We start from the raw sequence: 15120 nt of genomic DNA, 5'->3' as shown, positions 1-15120 counted from the left end.
ATAAAAACCATTATGCCAAATGGCAAAAATCCAAAAGGGGAAAATATGGAACAAATACTCGATATGGATAGGCTTCCTTGATGTGATACCATTACAGCCGACAAATCAGCCCTGATTCGTCATTTCCATGCAATTTAATTTTATTAATTCCACTAACATCATATGGTGTTGTGCTAAGTGCTGCAACAGCTCTTCTTATTTAAAAACAGTAATCAAGAAAGCACTAAGAGCTTGCCGCCAGTTCTGGATACCCTACATGCTAAAGCCATTGACTTGTAGCCAAAAAACTGTAAGCACCTTTCTAACTTCAACAATCAGTGCTGCCTTTTCATGGATGATTCTGAGGTGTTCTGTGAAAGATGCATATACTTTCACCCGCCCTAATAATGTAGAGAACAAACAAATGTAATTCCAAACGTAAATGGTAAAGGTATGAGAGGAGTGTATTAATTCAGCATCTATCCATCAACTGGAAGTCTAATTCCGAACATAAATGGTAAAAATGGAAGAGAATAAACAAGTGCATATTTCTAGCAGCAATGAAGAGTCTCTCTACGTGCTGAGTCAATATCAAAGTTATAAAGCAATACAAAATTAACGAATCCAAGTTCAGAGGGGAATTATGCTGGAACACTAGCCCCTCCTCTTTGACTGTGGCCAAGATAAATATATTTTTTTGTTATTATTGAAGTACAGTTTCTTGTTGCATCCTGAAGTAGCTGGATTTTTCAAGTGTGCAGCTTTGCTGGATAGGTTGTTGGCAGATTTCGTAGCAGGATACGATAGGAGAATAAACAAGAGAGTTTGTATCTCCCCAGCTTGTACTTTCAGGTGAAGTGCCGGTGATTGTGCTTCTATTAACCGTATCCGTTCCCGAAAAACTTTGTAAAGTATCCGACTGATGGAAATTATTAATGTATTCCATCCCATTAAGCTCATGAAAAGGGAAGCTGCTATAGCATGGAATGTTGCTGTTTGCAATTACCCCGTGAATGGGATAATAGCTGCTTGGCGAACACTGTTGTGAGCATGAAGCCATGCTGAGGGGATTTTCACATGCCTGTCCTTCACCAAAGGAAATGTCACAAGAGTATAAACTGTTGTGATTGTTAAAGCTGTTCCCATTTGCTTGTTGATCATCGGCAGACAACTTTCCTGCTATGATGACCGCCTGGTCCTCCACATCATGTGCTTGTTGCTGTGGAATAACTGCAGGAAAGGCCAGTGGTTGCTGCAGCTGATGAGAGTGTAGCACATGTATGGCTTCTGTAGTCATGAAATTCTCTTTTTTCCTATTCATTTCTTGCTTGAGAGAGCTGGCTGCCCGAGTCCTTTGATCCTTACGTTGCTTGCCGAGCAACTTTTTCTTCAGCTTTGTATTCCAGTAGTTCTTGATATCATTGTCTGTCCTTCCAGGCAACTGTGCCGCGATAATAGACCACCTTGAAGATCGCAATAAATTTGACACTTTCAATCTCTGAGTTTATGAGAAAAACATTGCGAAGGAAAAGTATATGGAGATCACGACGAGCCCTATATTTTTAATGGTTGTTGGTTAAGTTAAATTACCTGCTTCCGATATTCATATAGAGGCTGCAAATGATGCTATCCTCTTCCTCTGAAAATCCACCATGCTTGATATTTGGCCGCAGATAATTCAACCATCTGAGCCGACAACTCTTCCCACATCTCCTTAGACCTATAACATGCCACCAACTCATTTTTTAGCTCAGCTCAAAAACATTATCAGTTTAGAATTAGGCCCGTGTTATCAATTTACTTTTTTCTTTCTTAATCATTTTATTCTGTTAAAAAGAAAAAGGAAAGTGAGAGCACGAATTAGTCAAAACTCAAAAAGTATTAGCACAATTACCTATTTTCTGTGGCAAGGCAATCCAGTTGCCGCCAGTGCCGTACTGTTCGATGTAGGCTTTGAGTTTTGCATCTTCTTCTGGCGACCACGGTCCTCTCTTGACGTTGGCTTTGTCACAGCAAGGAGCTCTACCCATATTCAGTTTTACGCTAGAGAAATTATTATGTGCTCTGACGATCTTTTGTTGCAAAGCTTCCCACTATTGGTGATGGTTGCAGCTGTACGTTTTTAAGTAATTATATAGTGCTGGGTAGGCTAGAGAAAGGGGGGTGAATATAATAGCTGGAGAAGGAGAGACATAGGATGGAATGAGCCCCTGAATTCAAAAAAGGAGGAATGGGGAAAAGATGAAACTGCTTTCTGCATAAAATAATAGAGGAATTTGAATGCCAGAGGAGGAGACTTGGGAAGTTTTCTTATTGTCTTTCTTAGTCCAGAATCTCTCTCTATCATCATGCATATAATTCAGACATTCATCTTGACTGTCTCCATCTATAAAACCTCCAAACAACACACTCTCGGACACGCACAAACGTACACGCTAACTGTCACCATCTCTCTCTCTCTCTTTCTTATTTAACACATAGTACGTACCAGCTTGATCCTGATCGTTCATTTGACATTTGCCTGGCTAATTTCTCTACGGAGACCCGGAAAAGCACAATACTGCTGACCCTGCATCACACTTCACCTATCATCTCATCAACATGAAAACTATAATCAATCGAGCTTAAGGATAGTAGTATATAAAAATTGGCGGAGGGACATCATTTTATCGGCTCAATTTTACGTTGTCGATATTAAGCATTTAATAATATATAAATACATTGCTGGCTACGACCACAAGACGACAAGGGGATGGAGTTCAGACGCCACCAGATGGACAACAACTTGGCGACTTAGCAGTGTGCAGCCTGCTTTCCATGGCAAAGCTGGGCATTTCATCCAAGCATAGATGTTGAGAAAAGGAAAACCCAAGATTTCACTGTTTCCGACGATGATGAGATCACAGAAACGGCGGCATGGTTTTTGGGCGTTGGAGTTGGTTCTAGAACAAATGACACGGTGGAAAAATTGCGGTCGCATACATGCTGTTAACACTTACCACATGTTATACATCCAAGTGCAGAATATTTCATGATGAGATCAGTTGATCACAAGTATTTTGATATCTGTTACCTAAGCTTTGTTGAACTTATTTTTCTGCGCCTTAGATCATTAATCTATGTTATCCTGCAAACAAAAGTAATTACCATTTTGCTTGTGGGTCTCATGACTTGATAATTTATGCTTGCGATCGAGAAGTTCATAGGAAGGACAGCTATGGCACTTTCGTAGATGCCAGAGTTTTCAACACCTTTAATATCAAGCAAAGTCTCCCCAAGTGAATATATTTTTGACAAATCTTGATTATGATGACCATTTTGTAAGTGGCACAAGGTTTGAAACTTGTTGGAGAAAATGGAGAAGTTTCAACTAATTACTAATACTACTATTACCAGTTGTGGTTGGTTTTGTGGTTTTTTCATCTTCCTTTTCATAGTTTCATTTATTTGACCCTATGCGACCAAATCAAATGTGGACACTCCCAAAATGAAATTAAGTTCAAATGAATTTTCTTTTCTTAAAAGAGCTCTGCACATTTCTATGATTTTACCCAAACTCGCATTGATTTAATTTGCCATATGAACAACTACAATTGTTTGCTTAAACATCAGATTTATCGTGTATCCCTTAGGGAAAACAGATGACAACAGTTGGACTTTACGTATGACGAATTTGTTCCTACTACCATCGTCATTTCAGGACCCGCCACAAACCCCCTATCATAGAGCGCAACAGCCTCAAATCTCACTAATGGAGGACAGGGATTTTGACTGTCTTTCATGCCGTATCCAAATTGATCTTTTTCACCCTTGCAGCTTGTGGAAATGGGATCCCCGAATTTAGATTTTAATTCGAAAACTTCGTGTTGCCAAAATAGAAAAGGCATTTGTTTTAGCTGAATGCGATGCAATTATCGAACACCACCACCATTAGCCAACAAGCGCTGATAGCTCGAAGATTATGGTGGAAATTGGAACTTTCCCCAGAAGGTTCAGCTTCAAAGAGAGACAACTATACCCAAATTTCCACAGCCTTTATTTTCTTTTGTTTTGGTCAGTACATAGAGCTGTCTTGTCTTGCTGAATTTATCTGCTAAGTGCCTGTACCAGATACTATATTGTTTCACGTGCCATAATTTAGAACATCTAGTAGTATCGCGAACACACAGGTAACTTTTTGAAATTTGCACACATACATAAAATTCTCTTAGTTAGCAGTAGTATTTGTATTGTTTGACACATTACAGGTAGGTTTTCCTGTTCCTCAACATGGTATAGCGCATAATTTAGGGCATCCTTGAAATCTATCCTAATTTTTGCAACTGCGAGTTCTTGCATGCAGCTAGCTAACACAAAAAGATCTTATGTTCTTATGTGCTTATAATATCAATTAGTTGAACAGGAGATGCTGGAGTAGTTTTTAAGTGATTTTTGGGATTTTTTTTTCTTGGGGCGGCGCCTTGGGGGGGGGGGGGTGGTGGAGGGTTGGAAGATCACAAGGAAGAGTTTGTGACATTCAGACGCAAAATGAGAAAGGTACTCCAGAAAGGAGTCAATAATGTGTGGTTTCCCTGGAAAAGACAGTGAGTGGAAATTTTATGTTGGTGGCCTACAGCCCTACCAATGACAACTTTTCTATTTTTCCGCGTTGAAAACTTCGTGTGAATCTCTTGATTAATCGTCTACTTCATTTACTGGTAAACAACATGTAAATATAGTGCTGCAATCGCAATAAATTCAACACCCTTTTGTTAAAGTAAATGTTAAATTAATGCCATCCTTTTGACTTCTTGAAACGTTATATTTGATCTGCAGCCGTAGTCGGGTCTTAGTTGGATGTTTGGTGCTCAATTTGCCAGACTCCCGCTTCCTCTCATCGAAGTGTTCATCTCCCCCAGATTCTGTCTTCTTCCGTAAACTTGGCCCTACTCTTTCGCAAAGAGTCTTTTGATAGTCTTTCCCGACAAATAATACTACTCCTTTACAGTGAGATGATTGACAGTATGAGTAATTTATCAATTAAAAGATCATCATCAACTAATAAGTCTAAAAAAGCACTTGGGATCCTCGGTGACATGTTTTTTATGCCAACTCAATGCCACCAATAGTGTTGCGCCAAGTGTCATGTTATTATTTACACTTTAATTTTCTAATAATTCAACTTGACTTGATTTAACACAAGTGTAAATAATAACATGACACTTGGCGCAACACTATTGGTGTCATTGGGTTGGCATAGAAAACATGTCACCGAGGATCCCAAGTACTAAAAAAGTGATGCCAAAAGTGCATCCATCCATTGCCTTGAGAATATCCAGACCTCTGAGTTTATATTATACCAGAGGTGTCAGTTATAATCAAATTATGTTGATTCATTCAAATCCGTTCACTAATAAGTAAATTTGGGTATGCAATAAGTTTTGAATGGGTCTAGATGAGTACTCAATTAAATCCATTTAATTAGTGGATAGTGGATTTATTTGACTCATTCATTTATATCAATTTAAAAATAATTTATATTTAAACTCAATTTTTAGTGGGTGTTAAGCATATAAATTTGAATTAATTGAATAATAATAAAATATCATTATTTCTTATCAAACAACGTGCAAATTTTTTTTTTTTTTTAAAAAGTAGAATTTCAACTGAATCATAAATGAGTAATTGGATATACCATATTAAATGGGTTGAATCATTTTGACCAATTTATTGAATGGGTATAAATGAGTTAACTCAATTGTATCAACTATCCATTATGTCCCGCCCAAACGTATCCCAACATGTCCGAATCACCTCTTTTGACATTTCTAGTTTATACGAGGCTAGAGAGAACCTGGCAATTATACTTTCAACTGTCATTATTATTACCTTGGAAAAGAAAAAAAGAAAGAAAACTTTCTCAATCCGCATTTTATTCTCATTTAATTAGTAACCCAAAGGATAAGTGATCATTACTTACTTTAATAATTCTTTTTTACACTAACAGATTTAGATTATACCACATATTATAAATTTAAATTTAAAATTCAAATCATACACATATAACATACATCTAAAACTGATAGCGTAATACATTGTTACATTGTCAGTATATAAAAAGTTAATCCAATAGATTAACTTCTCATTTTACTCATTTCCTATTCTTTAATTTCACTGGTGCATTACCCTATCTACTTCGAATCCTCATTGGATTGGGCCATTTTAGCGGGGCCAATGATGAACAAACTGGGTTACTGGCAGTTGAAATACACTTGGAGTCTTGGCCCAAATTTGCGAAACCACATAGGCCAGAAAATCTTCCTGATGGACTCATTCAGTGTCACTTGGGCTTTTGGAATTGAACATACTATCGTTGGGGATTTATCTGTTGAATAGTCAGTCATTTTCCTCAAAAGCTGCTTCTATTAAATTTAAGATTAATATTTTATGTACCGACAGTGTATACATTTATCACCGTCCGTTTGATATATAATAATTAATCTTAATTTAAATTTAAAATATAAATTTTATATATTAGTCATGCATCCAACTATAATAGTGTATATAACGATAGTGTATATAAGATTAACTCTAAATTTAAACTTAAAAGAAAAAAAAAAGACTGCAACTCATATTTGGTTCCTAATCGTCTTGAGAGTTGATGGTAACCTTTCTAGCTGATTTTATTCTATTGTATGTTTAAAGAAACATGCATGGGTGTTTCCAGATTTTGATCATCTACATGTGAAATAGTAGGCTACATCTATAGAGAACTATAATGGACCCCAATCATATAGGAGTAATGTGTACGTCTTCATTGACAATAAACACTCGTCCAAAGCCCAATTAATGGTTGACAACATGACATTGAAATTTTCGTCCTGAACAAGGGAAATCCCCCGTCACTGATTTTAGCCGATCTGGACGGGAAAGCTTCCGACCTTCAATTTGACTCCTAAGCACAGGATGCGGACGACTTTGTTGCCTTCACAATGTGGAAATTAACTCCCTCGTCACGCATTATGTTACCTCCTGTGTCCCTTTTTTTCTTTTTAAATTTCCTTCTTCTCTGTTTCTTAGGGGAACTGATCCGTCGGGACCTCTGTTTTGAAACTTGGACCGGACCGGCCGGTCGAACTGGGAACCGGCCAAGTGTCCGGTCCGAGTCATGGTAAAAAAGGAGAAATTTAAAGCCCGGTCAAAGCTGGTCAAAAATCGGATTTGATCGGAAAAAAATCGATTTTTCCGGTTCAATGGGCATTTAAAAAAAAAAAAACTCAATCTTTTCAATATTATGTTTTGGCCCCCTAAATTGTTAAAATTTATTAATATATCTCAAATATTTCATACTTTATAAATATTGTCCTAAAATTTGATGTTATTTTTCAATTAAATTCATAATTTTAATTCTAAACTTGTTAATATTTATTAAATAACATAAATTGCTACTTGATTGTTCTAATTTCTTTGTATTTTCTTGTTAAATATATTTAAAACATCAAATATATATGAATATACCTTTATTAATATTAACATATTATTAGATATTTTATATATAATATTTTAATTTTTAAATAATTTTTATTTATGACGTCATCCGGTTCGACCCCCGGTCGAACCCATTGACTCCTGACCCCTGACCTCAGCCGAGTCGATACCCGGTCCGGTTCTGAAAACATAGGTCGGGACTTGGTAGAAGGATATATATTCTTGTTAAAACATGCATAAACTAGAATCTTTAATTTCTCCATCGAAAGAGTGAAGAATGCTACAGCATTGCTGATATCCATGCGCTCAGATGTTTGCCGTCATTAGTCAATGATGCCTTTTCATGTCTTTATATAAGATGCACCACCCTTTTTCTTTTTTTTTAAAGTTTCCTGTTTCTTGGAGGTGGTGGCTGGGCAATAGCCAGGGTTTAGAAAGAAACAGTAAGATGTTAGATCAATTAAGTGAGTTGGATGGCTTAAATTGAGAAAATTCCGCATCATCTTTCCACGTCAGTCCGCATGGGAGATTATTTTCCCCTTATTTAGTGGACAAATTTTAAGTGATACAGATCATTTCTCCTTTTCCTAATAGTTATTGCGTAAGTAATATGTCAAGATTCTTTAGTCTCAACTTTTACAGGCCATGCAAGAGCAAATGTAAAAAATCCGCAAAACTTTTGAGTACACAAGCTACTTGCAAGAGTAATATATGCTTGATCAATCCATTGATATTTTGTTACGCAAGTGCTGTTACATTTCCGAATGCATCTTAATTTGCCGAGGTAAAAGTACCATATCATTTAATATCAATGAGAGTCCATGCATGGTTTACCAAAATATCCTTGTGCTCAATGCATATAGAAGTACCACTGTAATAGAAAATGCAAGAGGAGATTTGAAGGGAAGACCCTATTTAGCAGGTGATGCCCCTTTTTTATTACAATTTTGCCGATAAAATCAATTAAGTAATAGTAATTTAGGTCCATCAGTCCATTCAATCATTGAGATTCGAGACAAAAACTGAGACTGGAACAATCTGTTCGAGATGGACGAGGGTCCGTGTTATTGAAAAATCCATGGTATGGGCTGTGGGGCACGGTTTCGTACTCCTGAGACAAGGGGTCACGTTCAATTGGCCATTCATGTTCGCGTCAATGTTGGTGAGTGAGTAATACTAATAGCGAGTTATTGATATCGCTAAGGACACAAGCGACGAATGAAGGAATAGCCATGGCACCACCTCACACAGGCTCACCTGGCTCCATAGCTGAGAGCACGCGGATAAACCCTACCTTCAACTCTTTAACTCACACGCTTTCTCTCAAAAAAAAAAAAAAAAGAATACTGCAGATGTTCTCTGTTACTCTCCATGTGCTTTGATCGATGATTTCATGTGAAACCCACATGACACTCCATCCCACATTTACATAAATGGTCTTGTCTTGCCTTCAACTCATAAACCAACGTTGCTCCCATGGTCAAGGTTGTATGCAGTTGAATTTTGGAAGATTCTTTTCTTTGGTTTTTCCATCGAATTCTTGAATATTATGACATGCAAGTATGTTAATTTGAACAATAAGAGGTAACTGCTGTAAAGGTTGAGAATTTTAACCATCACGATACGTATGTGTAACAACAAATTTCTTGTCGCCAGCTCGACTTTGGGGCAGGGTTCAGTCGATAGCTTGTCATTCGGAATATTAACAGTAGCGATACGTTGCCGAGTGTCTAGGTTGCAGGAAACAATAGCCTCAGTCAAAAATATTCCTGTCTGCTATTGTCTTCCATGTCGACATACAAACAAATCTATTCAACTGCGTGCTTATTGACTTTGGATCAGCTAAGGTGAAAGATGTTCAAGGTTCTGTCTTGAAAAGTTTTTCCAAGTTTTAGCTTTTCCCTGTTGTTACTTACGATTAGAAAGAAAGTTTTACAAATTACAATACGCAGGAAGTTTTTAAGGGTCACTGTCGGATCTTTATGTAAATAGCATGTTCAAGAAAGCATGCTTCCCCTGCAAATCATTGTACTTTTAACAAAAATTACTGATTTTTAAAGAATAAATGCATTGCTTGGTCCGAAGGGACTAAGCTCGTGAGTCCAATTTGGAATTTGTGATATTCATTCTCTTAAAATTAGAAAGGCATCTCAATTCCGACCTTTGCTTACAGTCTATTTTATAGCTCGTTTGTAAACTATTTAGAAAGTTTATTGCCTTGGACAGCATAACTTGTGAATGGTTTAGCTGCCAATTCTAATAATGCTATCTTGCTAGGTTTTCCGAAAGCTTATGCAATCTCACTACTTGATGAGTGTTTTGGATAATTCGTGTTGAAGTATGCACAAGTTACTTACAATTTTATTTGTCGGAATGACTCCAAGTAATACAATATTGAATACTTAGTCCCTCAGAAGTTTTTTATGTATGAAGGGTTAGAGGCTGAGCAAGCTGATGTTTTGTTCTCATGGTGAGGCAAAAATGGTGTTGAGAGACAAAAAATTTGCTTCTCAAGAAATTTTAGCTACATTAATAAGATTTTGGGCGAATTTACTCATTGTCAATCAGTTTTGAGATGTAACACATTTTTTTATTATGAAATTAGAGTTGGAACTTGGGTATACAATTCCATGTGTGACTTAGTATTGGTTTTAGTAAACTATTTTTACTATACATGTCTCCCTCATTTTAAGTAAGTAAATACATAATCAGAAAAAATTCTTTTGTGTTCCACCTCAAAGCGCAAAATGACCACAAAATAATCATACAACGAGGTTTGTTTATACTTTGGAACTGAAAATTCTCGACGTTGATAGGAGCAGCCGGAATCATCGCTACCGGAAAGAATGCAGAGCGGGATTAGTCATACTCGAAAATAGCAATTCTGCAACCTAAAGTCAATATAATAGTACAGCCCCAGAATCTTAAGGAGCATCTCAGCTCTCCGAATTCTACAGCAAAACCTAGCAGATTGTAGGCCACATGTTAGTAGTCAAGAAGAACATGGAAACGGACCAAAATTCTAGTGTGTTTATTTTTACTCAGTAATGTTTAACTCTTTTCCTTGGCCACCAATACCCTCACATGGACCAATTTCGCATGCAACATTCCGGGAAAACAATAATAGAAATCAAGGCTTCACATGCAGGTACGATGATCAAAGCCTAGGATGACTACTCTAGTTGATATGTTAGTGCTACTCCGATCCATCTTCTGACAAATGCATCAACAAACGATAGGATGAGGAAAATGTCACTTTGTTGTTTTAGAAAGACAATGGCGTTATTGAAATAGCACCAAAGTCTTTTGGCTTAGAAATTTTTAGAGAATTTTCTAGCATATCAATAAATAACAGTAAAATTTTCAAATACTACCGTTCGTTATTATTGCAGTTGGAAGGAGAAAAATGATCCGTATACCTAGCCAAGTATATGAAAATTTGATAATTTCATTTTTCAATTGCCAAAGTCTATCGTTTAAAGGACAAATGGGGTACATGATGTGCTTTAGGTCCTCATTAGATTGCAAGCTTTTCAAGAAAATTTTTTTGAAATAACATATGTTTAAATTATTTTTTTTATTTCACATACGTCATATCATTATAGCATTTTTTTTTTTTAACAAAAACTTCCAAAAACTCCAATCTAAATGGACTCTTAGTCTAGTGCTACAATTGAAACTCTAAAATTTAGAGGTGTTCAAAATTTTCTTCTCTCTTAATAATAATAATACATTCAAATTTTCAAAAGATTTAAACATGAAAATTTCTTGCAGGAAACTCTACCAATTATGTAGTTAGTGACGGTATATGGATGATCATTTTCTTTTTAAACTTTTTTCTTTTCCTTTGTGTTTAGTCCTTTTTCTTATCTGTGTGTCCAAGATTAAAAGCGTTAGAAAACTTAGGTTGTGTCTGGATTGCATTTTTCTAGATTTTTTGTAGAAAAATTACTGTACCGATTTGATATATGTTAGGTAAAAAGATGATTGAAAAATATGTTCACGGAAAATGTAACAAATTTTCTTTGGAAAATTGCTGTCCAAACAAGGCCTCAGGGTTTTCGAAGCTCCCATCTCATTCCAGAAAAAAGACTGGTGTCGCTACCCTACCCCAAAACACTAGGTGGAGAACGAATTCATTGTTGTGACTCATTCCATTTCTGACCCGTATCAAGAAAGCTGCTCATACGGCTAAAACGTCGTCTTATACAGTATTCCATTTCTCAAAAAAGAAAAAAAAAATCCATTGGGGGGGGGGGGGGGGGGAATGTCAGTTATATATCTGTTTAAGAAACCGGCCAATGCAAGTCTAATGTCGGCATCATTCTACCAGGATCTTGCCGGTAATCCCGCCGCTACCACGAAGCATTCCCAAATTCCAATGTAATCAAGTGTAGGCATTACATGCATTCTAAGTCGTTGACACAGTACTACAGTAGCATGTTAACTTAATACTAGTTAATAGTATTCATTTGGGTTTTAATTTTTAGGACGTTGCAATATTGAGTTTGATAATGCCATGCATACTTATTTCTAAAAAGGAAAAACTCATGCAGAAAAAGGGCGTCAAAGAACATACAATTAAATATGTAATCCCGAATCTGATCATCATGTGACACGTACATTATTGTATTAATGATGGTTTGAACAATTCAAGAAGATATCGTGGAAGTCCTCACAAATGAGATTTTACAAAATAATAGAGCAGAAATCAACCACTTCTAATCCACATGGACCGAGTGCACTCTCTTTGCATGAAATAATAGTACAAAATTTGAAACTCAACATCTAAATATTGAGGAAAAAAAAGAATAATAGTAAAAAAAAAAAGTCAACCATTCGATACGTTCACACTAGGACTATCGTTCATTTTCACTGTCATGATGAAACGATAACCGAAAAACCCATTTGCTGAGAGACTTTCGGGCTGAATACTTGCTGGAAAGATGATGACTCCGACCGGTGTTGGAAGATTTGGTGGCCGTTGATACCACAAAATCCTTTATCCTTTGCATTGCCAGGTCTAGCGTTTCTTCCAACATGTTGGCGAAGCACACACGAAACCAGCCGGGTTCGGCACAGTGGCATGAGGATCCCGGGGAGATGTTAAGCCCGACTTGATATACTATCTTCTTCCAAAGCTCCATCTCCGCGTCAAAACTTTTGGAGGTCAAAAGATGCCTCATATCCACCCAGCAGAATAATCCGGCATTGCTATCAAGGCAGCTGATTCCAGCATTCTTCAGTCCTCTAACGAGCATTGCGTGCCGCTTCTGAAGGCGTACTTGATTCTCAAAAATGTAATGCTTTGTGAATTTCTTGTCGGCGAGCATGGCGGATAGCAAATACTGAGTCTGGGAAGAAACTAATCCGAAGCTCGACATTTTTGTGGCTGCAGCTACGACTGTGTTGTCGTTGGAGTAAATCGCTCCAACTCGAAAACCGGGAAGTCCCAGATCTTTGGAAAGACTATATACTAAATGAACTCTGTTCCAAACTTGAGTGTTGGCGAGATTTCTTTCTAGTAAAACCTCCATGACACTAACGAAGCTCGGCGAGCTAAAAACTGTGCCAGAATAGATTTCGTCGCTAATGAGATGAATGTTCTTGGCAGAAATGAAGCTAACTAGAAGATTTAATTCCTGACGGCTCAGAGCCGTTCCCAGTGGATTGGAAGGGTTAGTGACCAGGACGCCCTTGACTCTGAGGTTCTGCTTGCGAGCAAGTTGATAAGCATCCTCAAGGGCAGATTCGGTAATTCGAAAGCCGTTTGAGCCCGTGCATTGAATTGGAACGATTTCAACTCCGGTTCTCCACTTGAGATCTCTATCAAATCTGCATTATTCATGCGGTTTCATCATTAGACCCGGTCCGGCAACGTGATATCATATAAGAGTGTTTATATACCGTGTACAAAAAAAAGAAAAAAAAAGTACGGGGTAGCATGGCGCTGCATGTATGCGTGCGTACCCTGGATAGTATGGAGTTGGAAGGAGGAATGCTTCGCCTGGTTCAGCTATGCAGAACGCGAGGGTCTCGTTAGCCGAAGTTGCTCCTGCAGTTAGGACTAGGTTTCTGGGATCAAATGTGACTTTGTTTCCTCTAATTTCTTCCATGAATTCGGCCAACGCCTGCATTGAACATCCATAAGAGATAGAGCCAGCTGAGCATAGTACTTAAATAAATTTGTGACGGTACTTCATAAATTATCGTTTTCAACGAACCTTCTTGAAAGCGGGAAGGCCGTGATAATCTTGGAAAAGAGCTAGTTCTCTGAAAATGGACTCCCCGTTTCTCGTGAAGCCACTGGCATCTGGATTTTCAGCCAGCCATGACTCCAGCAGATCAAATGAGAGCTGCCAAAAGTAATAGTGACGGTATGAGATAAAAGAAGAATGACAGTCGAAATTTACCCCCAAAAAAAAAACCATCACATGCATATGTGGAGTAAAAGAGTTGAAAAAGAGGGAAAAGATATTTTGTTGACAAACCTGACTCTCCGCAAGACCCATCTGAATAATGCCTGTCGGATTGCGAACCTCATCGTATGGGTTCTTCTCATACTCCTGCCATCCCAGGAAGTACGATGAATCTTGGCCGTGGGAATTGCACGTGGCTTTCCTAGATAGCAGCTTCATTTTAATTACTCTGTATTTCTGGTTTTGTTTGGAAAAGTTAGCCTCGAAAAATCGTGTGAGCCAAAAGGCAAAAAGAGAAGAAGCAGCCGAAAGCTAGCAGGAAATTCTGTAGCCAGCAAAAAGGAGAGACGAAAGAGAAGAGAATTGGGATTCAGTGGAAATGTGGAAGGAGGAGAAAAGTAGTAGTCGTCGATGGAGTGGGTTTTGGGCAATGGGCAGGTATGTTGCTCTCTGGCATATTCTCTATGCATATATATAGAAGTTTTGGCTGCCAAGGTCAGCATAGACCAACATTTTTCTCCCCCTTTCTTTTCAAAAATCTTCTGGGTTTTTTTTTTTCTTTCTTGTCATTATTAGTTTCTCCACCGATTTTGCTCATTTATGAAATTTTTTTTGAGTACGAACACGCAATGTGTGCTAAATCCACGCGCTTTTCCGGCTACTAAAACTTTTTATTACATCCTCTTTCAAGACCTCAACTGCGCCGCGTCAGAGATGCGTAGCAAAATCAGTGGAAGTGAGTGTACAACAATCTCCAGCAGGCATATCTATTTCGGATTTTTTTTTTTTTAAAAAAATAATATTTTTTAACGTTTTACTCATTTACTTTTCTTGACGTTTTCCTTCTTAATTACTACCAGGGGGCAAGAGAGAGAGATGCGCTTTGAATTAGGTGCCGATTCTATGAGGTAAACATTATGCCATTTCCGTCAAACTCAGATGATTTCAATTGGTTGGAAACTAAAAAAGTTCGTATGAAAATTTGATAAAATGGTGTAGTATTAGATTTTAGACGGATACATGTAGAGAAAAGGCTTGTGATTTGCCGAGAAACTTAAAGCCAGACCGACACAAATCTCAGGACATAGTGACATGAGGAAACAAAGCCCACCCAAAATTGGACCTTTAACCAAGCCATGGTCCACATGTTCCCCGACCGCGATGGCCCATCTCTTACTTCCATGTCGGCCACTCACTCTCCTTGTACAGTCTCCAGTCTACACCCGTATATCAATAGATGCAAAAATTTTTTTTT

General features: G+C 37.6%; 2 protein-coding genes across 2 annotated transcripts; both read right to left on the bottom strand.

The window, feature by feature from the left end:
* Nucleotides 1-446: 446 nt before the first annotated feature.
* On the bottom strand, nt 447-2478 carry LOC113701426 (transcription factor MYB87-like). The gene is made up of 3 exons (XM_027222078.2): nt 1874-2478; nt 1570-1699; nt 447-1442 (listed from the first exon to the last, which is right to left on the bottom strand). The coding sequence occupies exons 1-3, from the start codon at nt 2007-2009 to the stop codon at nt 683-685; spliced, it is 1026 nt and encodes a 341-aa protein (XP_027077879.1). The 5' UTR covers nt 2010-2478; the 3' UTR covers nt 447-682.
* Nucleotides 2479-12034: 9556 nt separating this feature from the next.
* Nucleotides 12035-14310, bottom strand: LOC113701564 (1-aminocyclopropane-1-carboxylate synthase 3-like). The gene is made up of 4 exons (XM_027222285.2): nt 13938-14310; nt 13671-13802; nt 13417-13577; nt 12035-13281 (listed from the first exon to the last, which is right to left on the bottom strand). The coding sequence occupies exons 1-4, from the start codon at nt 14082-14084 to the stop codon at nt 12306-12308; spliced, it is 1416 nt and encodes a 471-aa protein (XP_027078086.2). The 5' UTR covers nt 14085-14310; the 3' UTR covers nt 12035-12305.
* Between the last annotated feature and the right edge of the window lie 810 nt (nt 14311-15120).

This window comes from Coffea arabica, chromosome 7e, assembly GCF_036785885.1.
Source record: "Coffea arabica cultivar ET-39 chromosome 7e, Coffea Arabica ET-39 HiFi, whole genome shotgun sequence".
NCBI classification, from domain to species: domain Eukaryota; kingdom Viridiplantae; phylum Streptophyta; class Magnoliopsida; order Gentianales; family Rubiaceae; genus Coffea; species Coffea arabica.
The sequence above is the reverse complement of the archived record's forward strand: the minus strand, read 5'-3'. Positions and strand labels throughout refer to the sequence as shown.